The sequence below is a fragment of the Mandrillus leucophaeus genome, unplaced genomic scaffold (genome assembly GCF_000951045.1).
Source record: "Mandrillus leucophaeus isolate KB7577 unplaced genomic scaffold, Mleu.le_1.0 Scaffold199, whole genome shotgun sequence".
NCBI lineage: Eukaryota > Metazoa > Chordata > Mammalia > Primates > Cercopithecidae > Mandrillus > Mandrillus leucophaeus.
Window position 1 is genome coordinate 1,355,884 of NW_012102020.1, and position 10,869 is coordinate 1,366,752.

Below are 10,869 nucleotides of genomic sequence, written 5' to 3' on the forward strand. Positions count from 1 at the left end.
CTCTGTTCAAAGAAGGAGCAGTGCCCTAGCCTTGATGTTCATGTTCCCTAAGGGGACAACACCTCCTGATACATGGAAAAAGGGTTTTCAATCAATCACCAAATACCACAAATCTCTTGAAATTGAGTTTATTGTTGCATCGTAATAACCCAATGTGAAAGAATTTTAGCATCAACATAAGAAATAGCTTTGTTATTGGGCTTTTCTTTTTTTTTTTTTTGAGACAAGGTCTGACTTTGTCGCTCAGGCTGGAGTGCGCTGGCGCAATCTCAGTTCACTGCATCCTCTGCCTCCTGGGCTCAAGCCATCCTCCCACCTCAGCCTCCCTAGTAGCTGGGACCACAGGCAAGCACAACCATGCCCAGATAATCTTTGTATTTTTTCGGTAGAGATGGGGTTTCATCATGTTGCCTATGCTTGTCCCAAACTCCTAGACTCAGGCGGTCCACCCACCTCAGCCTCCCCAAGTGCTGGGATTACAGGCATGAGCCATGGCACCCAACCAGCTCTGCTGTTTTTTAATGAACATTTTACTTTTTGGAAGGTAAACATTTTGCGGAAAACTTTGATACAAACTGCCCAGTCTAATGTAAAATATAAAATGAAATGAGATTGTCATCAATGAATCTCTATTGTGCCTATGTCCTTATCAATGTGCCTAGACTCTTGTTAAGACCATCTGCCAAAAGGGCCACCTTTTGACTTTCACAGGCCCTACACACATATCTTCCTGGGCCCCTCCTTCTGTAAAAGAAAAACATTAAAAATTATGTTATGACTGCAAAGACTAGCAATCAAGGCTGAATTCATTATTACCGGTTTTTTTTTTTTCCTTCTTCTAATTGTAAAAGAAATTAACATGAAAACAATTTCTGGATTCTGGAAAGTACCTTGGGCCATGGTGCCTGTGACTTCTGGGCCTCGCCGTTCCATTGGCCCTGCTGGCTATGATAAGGGGGGGCACCCTGAGAAGCTGCTCAGCAAGGTTTGCGCTGAGCTCGGCCGCCATCTCCCCACATGATTTTGAAAACAGAATAGAATTCACTTTCACTCCAGTTAAAAAGAAAAAGGGATCCAAGTTCTGGATTGTAAGTAGAGGGAACCAATAAGCGCCAAAGAGATGTGCAAAGACCATCTACAGGGAAACCAAAATGAAATTAAAATAATTACATGTGTGAGTATAAGGCAGGGACTCTTCTGCCCCACCTCCCCCCACAAAAATACCATTATTCCAGAAAAGAGGGAGTGTCACTCTCATTTGGGTCTTCATCAGTTTTCTTGTATCATTGGGCATGTGCTCTCAATTACTTTATGTAGAATGAACAAAGCTGTTTGAGCAAATGCCAGTAGGACATAGATTCAGGCAGGCAGCGCATTCATGTATAAAGCTCACAGCATTTTCCCTCTCCCTGTCCTGCTGGGGCAGCAAGGTTCCTGGGCTTTTCAGATGGGAAACAGAGAGAGAGGAGGGAGAAAAAGAGAATCACAAGTAAGAAATTTAAGGGGATGGGATTAGGAGATGGGTTGAGCAGAAAAACTGACAAGAGTCAGCACAAGACTAAGGAGAAGCAAAGAAGATGATGAAAAGGAAGAAGGCTACACATCTACTAGGGAGTGTTTGAAAAATACGTGTATAGGACATAAGGGTGATTTGATTTTTTTAAATGCTTAACGTACATGCATTTTAATTAAACATTGTTGTGAGACTAAAACACGTGAATCTCGGCTTTTAGGCTTTATATGGGGAAAGTAGAAGGTGCACTCAATCAGTAATTCCATTATAGTTCTTCCAGAATAGGCCGGAAACAGTGGGTCATGGCTCTAATCCCAGAACTTTGGGAGGCTGAGGCGGGAGGATCCCTTGTGCCCAGGAGTTCAAGACCAACCTGGACAACATAGCAAGACCTCATCTCCACACAAAAAAAGAATTAGCTGGGCATAATGGTGCATGCTTGTGGTCCTAGCTACTTGGAAGGCTGAGGTGAGAGGATTGCTTGAGTCCTATAGGTCGAGGCTGCAGAGAGCCCTGAGTGTGCCACTGCCCTCCAGCCTGAGTGGCAGAGCAAGATGCTGTCTCAAAAAACAAAACAAAACAATCTTTGGAGGCAAACACAATGGCGACAAGATGTTGGCAAGTGTTATTTATTGCAGTATTCACTATCAGTAGGTGCCTGCATATGTGGGCAAAAACCTTAGCTCTGGTTAAATAAATAAACACTACACTCATCATTGTAATAAGAGCTTCAACTTCACTGAGCTTAAACTCTCAAGTCTCACGATGTTTTTCTGTCTTCTATTTAAAGAAAATAGTAATGTGACAACACCGCTTCCCTCAACCACTCCAAGTAGCCGTGTTTCTACGAAGAGCATTCCTCACAAGACATCCCCTTCAGGTGAAACAACCACCTCACCCCATTCCAGTGTGAGCAACACATTCCTGATGACATCACAGGTGCAAACAATGAAAATGTCCACAGACTCCATTCCGGGAACCACAGGGGAAACATCAACAACTGGAAGTAAAACTCCTGCCGCAGTCATCTCAGTAGGCTCAGCAGCAGTGACACTCGAGGGACAATCAACTGCCACTTCTTCAAGGACCTCTAATCAGGACATATCAGCTTCATCTCAGAACCACCAGACTAAGAGCATGGAGACCACCAGAGAATATGAAACTGGCACCCTCACACAGATGGCCACATTAACTTTTTCATCCTCCCCAAGTGTACACAATGTGACAGAGACTGTTTCTCAGGAGACATCTACTCCAGGTAAAACAATGACCTCATACCCCTCGAGTTTCAGCAACACACCCGTGATGACAACATCCATAGACTCCACTCTTGGAAACACAGAGGAGACATCAACACTGGGAACTAAAAGTCCTTCCCCACTGGCCTCAGCAGCCTCCATAACAGCTGAGACAAATGGACAATCAACTGCAGCTTTGCTGAGGACATCTATTGAGGAGAAATCAGCTTTTTCCCAGAACCACCGAACTCACAGCATGCAGACCACCAGAAAATCTCAAATCAGCACTCTCACACAGATGACGACATCAACTCTTTCCTTCTCTCCAAGTACACACAATGTGACAGGGACTGTTTCCCAAGAGGCAACTCCTCCAGGTGAAACAACCACCTCATCCCCCTCCAGTTTCAGCAACACACCCCCAATGACAACATCTACAGACTCCATTCTTGGAAACACAGAGGAGACATCAACACCTGGAACTAAAAGTCCTACTCAAGTATCCTCAGTAGAGTCCATAACAGATGAGCCAACGGGACAATCAACAGCACCTTCCTCAAGGATCTCTACCCAGGACATATCAGCTTCTTCTCAGAACCACCAGTCTCAGAGCACGGAGACCACAAGCGAAGCTGAAACCGGCACCCTCACACAGAGATCCACATCAACACTTTCCTCTTCCCCAAGTGTACTCAATGTCACAGAGACTGCTTCTCAGGAGACATCCCCTGCAGATGAAATGACCACCCCATCTCCCTCCAGTGTCACCAGCACACCCATGATGACATCAAAGGTTATGACAATGACAAACTTTACAGAATCCATTTTTAATAACACTGAGGAGACATCGACACCTGGAACTAAAAGTCCTACACCAGTCCCCTCAGCAGCGTCCATCACAGCTGAACTAGAAGGACAATCAGCAGCACCTTCCTCAAGGACCTCTACCCAGGATATATCAGCTTCTTCTCAGAACCACCAGTCTCAGAGCACAGAGACCACCAGCGAAGCTCAAACCAGCACTCTCACACAGATGATGACATCAACTCTTTCCTCTTCCCCAAGTGTACTCAATGGGATGGAGACTGTTTCTCAAAAGACGTCTCCTCCAGATGAAATGTCCACATCATTTCTCTCCAGTGTCACCAACACGCTCATGATGACATCAAAGACTATAACAACGACAACCTCCACAGACTCCACTCTTGGCAACACAGAAGAGACATCAACACCAGGAACTGAAAGTTCTACCCCAGTGACCTCAGCAGTCTCAATAACAGCTGAACTGGAAGGACAATCACAAACAACGTCCTCAAGGACTTCTATCCAGGACACATCAGCTTCTTCGCAGAACCACCAGACACAGAGCACAGACACCACCAGAGAGTCTCAAACCAGCACCCTCACAGAGATGTCCACATTACCTCTTCCATCCTCCCCAAGTGTACACAATATGACAGCAACTGTTTCTCAGGACACATCTCCTCCGGGTGAAACAACTGCCTCATTCCTCTCCAGTGTCACGGACACATCCATGATGACATCAAAGATGATAACAGTGACAACCTCCACAGACTCCACTCTTGGAAACACAGTGGAGACATCAACACCGCTTACTGGAAGTCATAGGTCAGTCACCTCAGCCGCGTCAATGACAGCTGAGCCACAAGGACAATCACCAGCAACTTCCTCAATGACCTCTTCCCTGGACACAACAGGTTTTTCTCAGAACCACCAGACTCAGAGCATGGAGACCACCAGAGAATCTCAAACCAGTACCCTCACACAGATGCCCACATCCACTCTTTCTTACTCCCCAACATTACGTAACGTGACATGGACTGTTTCTCAGGAGACATCTCCTCCAGGTGATACGACCACCTCATCACCCTCCAGTGACACACCCGTGATGACATCCAAGGTTATAACAATGACAACCTCCACAGACTCCAGCCTTGGAAACACAGGGGAGACATCAACACCGCTTACTGGAAGTCTGATGCCAGTCACATCAGCAGTCTCAATAACAGCTGAGCCAGAAGGACAATCAGCAACTTCTCTGAGGACCTCTACTCAGGACACATCAGCTTTTTCTCAGAACCACCAGTCTCAGAGCACGGAGACCACAAGCGAAGCTGAAACCGGCACCCTCACACAGAGATCCACATCAACACTTTCCTCTTCCCCAAGTGTACTCAATGTCACAGAGACTGCTTCTCAGGAGACATCCCCTGCAGATGAAATGACCACCCCATCTCCCTCCAGTGTCACCAGCACACCCATGATGACATCAAAGGTTATGACAATGACAACCTTTACAGAATCCATTTTTAGTAACACTGAGGAGACATCAACACCAGGAACTGAAAGTTCTACCCCAGTGACCTCAGCAGTCTCAATAACAGCTGAACTGGAAGGACAATCACAAACAACGTCCTCGAGGACCTCTACGCAAGACACATCAGCTTCTTCTCAGAACCACCAGACTCAGAGCATAGAGACCACCAGCAAAGCTCAAACTGGCACCCTCATACAGATGATAACATCAACTCTTTCATCCTCCTCAAGTGTACTGAATGTGACAGAGACTGTTTCTTGGGAGACATCCCTTCCAGATGAAATGACCACATCATTTCCATCCAGTGTCACCAACACACCCAGGATGACATCAAAGACTATAACAATGACAACCTTTATAGAGTCCACTCTTGGAAACATAGTGGAGACATCAACACCAGGAACTGAAAGTTCTACCCAAGTCACCTCAGGAGCCTCAATAACAGCCGAGCCAGAAGGACAATCATCAGCAACTTCTCTGAGGACCTCTACTCAGGACACATCAAGTTCTCCTCAGAACCACCAGTCTCAGAGCACGGAGACCACAGGCGAAGCTGAAACTGGCACCCTCACACAGAGATCCACATCAACACTTTCCTCTTCCCCAAGTGTACTCAATGTCACAGAGACTGTTTCTCAGGAGACATCCGCTGCAGATGAAATGACCACCCCATCTCCCTCCAGTGTCACCAGCACACCCATAATGACATCAAAGTTTATGACAATGACAACCTTTACAGAATTCACTTTTAGTAACACTGAGGAGATGTCAACACCTGGAACTAAAAGTCCTGCTCCAGCCCCCTCAGCAGCATCCATACCAGTTGAACCAGAAGGACAATCAACAGCACCTTCCTCAAGGACCTCTACCCAGGATATATCAGCTTCTTCTCAGAACCACCAGTCTCAGCGCACAGAGACCACCAGCGAAGCTCAAACCAGCACTCTCACACAGATGATGACATCAACTCTTTCCTCTTCCCCGAGTGCACTCAATGGGACGGAGACTGTTTCTCAAAAGACGTCTCCTGCAGATGAAATGACCACATCATTTCCCTCCAGTGTCACCAACACGCTCATGATGACATCAGAGACTATAGCAATGACAACCTCCACAGACTCCACTCTTGGAAACACAGAAGAGACATCAACACCAGGAACTGAAAGTTCTACCCCAGCGATCTCAGCAGTCTCAATAACAGCTGAACTGGAAGGACAATCACGAACAACGTCCTCAAGAACTTCTATCCAGGACACATCAGCTTCTTCGCAGAACCACCAGACTCAGAGCACTGAGACCACCAAAGAATCTCAAACCAGCACTCTTACACAGAGAACCACATCAATTCCTTCCTTCTCCCCAAGTGTACACAATGTGAAAGGGACTATTTCTCAGAAGACATTTCCTCCAGGTGAAACAACTACCTCATCCCTCGTTAGTGTCACAAACACACCCATGATGACATCAAAGAAGATAACAACGACAACCTCCACAGACTCCACTCTTGGAAACACAGGGGAGACATCAGTACCTGTTACAAGAAGTCTTATGCCAGTCACTTCAGCAGCCTCAATAACAGCTGAGCCAGAAGGACAATTACCAGCAACATCCTCAAGGACTTCTACTCAGGACACAACAGGTTTTTCTCAGAACCACCAGTCTCAGAGCACAGAGATCACCAGTGAAGCTCAAACTGACACCCTCACACAAATGATGACATCAGCTCTTCCCTCTTCCCCAAGTGTACTCAATGTGACGGAGGCTGTTTCTCAGAAGACATCTCCTCCAGATGAAATGACCACATCATTTTCCTCTAGTGTCACCAACACACTCATGATGACATCAAAGACTATAACAATGACAACCTCCACAGACTCCACTCTTGGAAACACAGAAGAGACATCAACACCAGGAACTGAAAGTTCTACTCCAGTGACCTCAGCAGTCTCAGTAGGAGCTGAACCAGAAGGACAATCACGAACAATTTCCTTAAGGACCTCTACGCAAGACACATCAGATTCTTTGCAGAACCACCAGACTCAGAGCATAGAGACCACCAGAGTATCTCAAATCAACACCCTCACACCGGTTACATCATCAGCTGTTTTATCCTCACCAAGTGGATTCAACCCAAGTGGAACAGTTTCTCAGGAGACATTCCCTTCTGGTGAAACAACCACTTCATCCCCTTCCAGTGTCAGCAACACATTCCTGGTGACATCAGAGGTGTTCAGAATGCCCACCTCCAGAGACTCTACTCTTGGAAACACAGAGGAAATATCACTACCTGTAAGGGGAACCATTTCTGCAATTACTTCTAGAGTTTCAACCATATGGTTGTCAGACACACTGTCAACAGCACTCTCCCCCAGTTCTTTACCTCCAAAAATATCCACAGCTTTCCACACCCAGCAGAGTGAAGAAGCAGAGACCATAGGATGGCCTCATGAGAGGAGTTCAGTCTCTCCAGGTGTGTCTCATGAGACATTTCCTCCACATGAAACCATAACATGGCCTTTCTCATTCTCCAGTGAAGACCGCACAACTCGCTCACCAAAAGAACTGCCCTCAACACCAACAGGTGCTGCCACTAGGCTTGTCACAGGAAGTCCAATAGTGCCAGGGACAGCTGGCACTATTCCAAGGGTCCCCTCTGAGGTCTCAACAATAGGGGAATCAGGACAGCCCACCACACATCCCTCCCACAGCACAACTCTCCTGGAAACAACAGGGGCAGGTGCCCAGACACAATGGACACAAGAAACGGGGACCACTGGAGAGGTTCCTATCAACAGCCCAAGCTACAGTGTGACTCAGATGATAAATACGGCCACATCCCCATCTTCTTCACCTATGCTGGATGGACACACATCACAACAAATTACAATGGTACCATCAACAAATCATTCAACAATACATTCCACAAACACCTCTCCTCAGGAATCACTGGCTGTTTCCCAGAGAGGTCACACTCAAGCCCCGCAGACCACACAAGAATCCCAAACCACAAGGTCCATCTCCCCTGTGACTGACACCAAGACAGTCACCACCCCAGGCTCTTCCTTCATAGCCAGTGGGCACTCACCCTCAGAAATTGCTCCTCAGGACGCACCTACCATAAGTGCAGCGACAACCTTTGCCCCACCTCCCACTGGGGATGGTCACACAACCCAGGCCCCAACCACAGTACTGCAGGCGGCACCCAGCAGCCCTGACTCCACCCTGGCGCCCTCAGGAGGCGCATCACTTTCCATAACAGGTGCCCTTCCTGGTGTAGTGTCAACACCAGGGGTCCCAGAAGGACGATGGACATCAGCCTCTGCCAGCACCTCACCTGACACAGCAGCAGCCATGACCCAAACCCACCAGGCTGAAGGCACAGAGGCCTCTGGAGAAACACAGACCAGTGAACCGGCCTCCTCAGGGTCGGGCACCACCTCAGATGGCACAGCTACCCCTTCCTCATCCAGGGCGAGCAGCACAACACCTTCAGGAAGCGAAGGAATATCCATCACAGGAGAGACCACATGGTTCTCGCCAAACCCCTCCAGGGACAGTCACACAACCCAGTCAACAACCGAATTGCTATCTGCCTCAGCCAGTCATGATGCCACCCCAGTAAGCACAGGAATGGTGTCTGCGATTGTCCCCAGCACCTTTCCTGTCACCCTCTCTGAGGCCTCCACTGCAGGGAGACCGACAGGACAGTCAAGCCCAACTTCTCCCAGTGCCTCTCCTCAGGAGACGGCCGCCATTTCCCGGATGGCGCAGACTCAGAGGACAGGAACCAGCAGAGGGTCTGACACCATCAGCCTGGTGTCCCAGGCGACTGACACTTTCTCAACAGTCACACCCACACCTCCTTCGATCACATCCAGTGGGCTCACATTTCCACAAACCGAGACCCACACTCTGTCACCTTCAGGGTCTGGTACAACCTTCAACATGGCCCTCGTCAGCAACAGCCATGGCACCCAGACAACAGTGCCAACCTCATCACCTGGGACCACGGAAGGGCCACCTAAGGTCAGTTCCAGCACCCTGAGTGATGGCGCCTCTCATTCTCCTTCCACAGTTGTGTCCACCAGTGAGGGTGTTCTGACCACAAGCAGGAGCTCAGTCATCCATGAGACCGTACCCGCAGCGGTCTTTACCCCGTTACATTCTGGTAACAACGCCTTAACAATTACCACGCGGGTGCCTGCATCGTCAGTGGGCATCTCAAGCACGCCCAGCCCTGAGCACCCGGAAGCTACTAAAAGGGTGACCCCCACACCCAACCCCATGATAAGGTCCACGCACAAGAGTTCTACAAGCAATCATAGTGGCACAATGAATTCTACGCCAACCTCGTCATTCTCCCCTACCACCTACCTGTCAATCCAGACCACTCTGGAAGCTTCTTCAGCATCTAAGTATCCTAAGAACACATTTCCCACTCCACAGCCATCCAGAGACTCAGCTTCCTCCAGTGACATGAACACAGCTCAGACCACACTGACTTTCTCTCCTTCCAGCAGTCACTCTCCATTCTCTCCAGCATTCCCTGGCCCTGCTGTCACGTCGAACTCCACCACCCTACTCACAGGTCATGCCACCCCTCTTGCCGTCAGCAGCGCATCCTCAGCATCCACAGTATCCTCGGGCTCCCCTCTGAAGACGGAAACATCAGGTAGCTGCCATCTGCCTTGTCTTCGTCTCTCCCAGTGGCCCCCTTGGCTGAATTCAGCCTAACGAGTACTTGAGAACACTGGCGCATTCACATTATCTGGTGGGACTGAGTCAGGTCCCACAGAGGAGGAGGTGATGGGTGTGGTGGGTGACAGGCTCACCCCACTCTCTGCCCCAGTCGAAAACCGCTGATATTGAGAGTGGTTTGGATATGACCAGTGGACAGACAAGGAGTTTCCAGCTCTCTCTTCCAGCTCCTGATTTCTTTGAATCTCTTTGACTCTGCTGTTCTCTTACTGTAAGAACCACCCCTGCCTTCTCTTTTCACGTGTCCAGGAATGACGACAACCTCAGTGAAGACAGGCAGCGAGAGTGGCCGAGTCACATCACTACCCCCAGCAACCTCCAAGACCGCCACAGCCCCATCCCCCCCGACCACCTCCCAGGCCTCCACCTCTGCCACTCCCAGCACTGCCATGCACACCCGCTCCACAGCCGCCCCCGCCCCCGTCCCGGTCCAGCCTGAGAAAGGTGAGTGAGGCCGTACAGGTGAGACATGTGCGTTTTGAGCGGTGACGTAACTGATGGCTCCCTCTCAGCCTGCTTCCCACAGTCTCTGCTCTTTTGGGTCGGCAAGGCCTTAGTGAGGACAGGGACACAGCATCAGAGTCGCTGCTGAGGGCTGGCTTTGTGCATGGCACTGGGCCAGGGACTGGAGACAGAGAAATGACCCTGGTGCCATTCAGCAAGGGACAGATGGACTGTCTGGTAGAGGCGGTTAGAGGACTCATGCCAGGGTCTAAGCACACACAATGGAAAGCCCTAAGGAAGGCAGAGCCGGGGGATGGAGAGCACCCCGGGCAGAGAGGAGGGACAGGGAGGAGGGCGGGAACAGCTGGAACAAAAGTGCGGAAGGTATGGCCGTGGAAAGTGGACCCGGTGCTGCATGGGGAGTGGATCCCCGAATCATTTGGGGTGGCTGAAAATGAGAACAAGAGGAGCAAAAAGTGCGGCCAGCATGCAATCCTGTAGGTAAGGAGAGCCAGGGAGGACTGTTTTGCATTGTACAAATGGCATTTAACAAGTGGTGCCTGCAGCGGCCAGATGTG

At 49.2% G+C, this 10,869-nt stretch overlaps 1 protein-coding gene across 1 annotated transcript in view; it reads left to right on the forward strand.

Annotated features, from left to right (window-relative positions):
• The window catches only part of MUC4 (mucin 4, cell surface associated), an 88,798-nt gene that overhangs the window by 34,138 nt on the left and 43,791 nt on the right, over positions 1-10,869 (forward strand). The window contains exon 2 of the mRNA XM_011978732.1: positions 10,097-10,291. Within this exon, the coding sequence (XP_011834122.1) occupies positions 10,097-10,291 (195 nt within the window). The remainder of the gene's footprint in view (positions 1-10,096; positions 10,292-10,869) is intronic.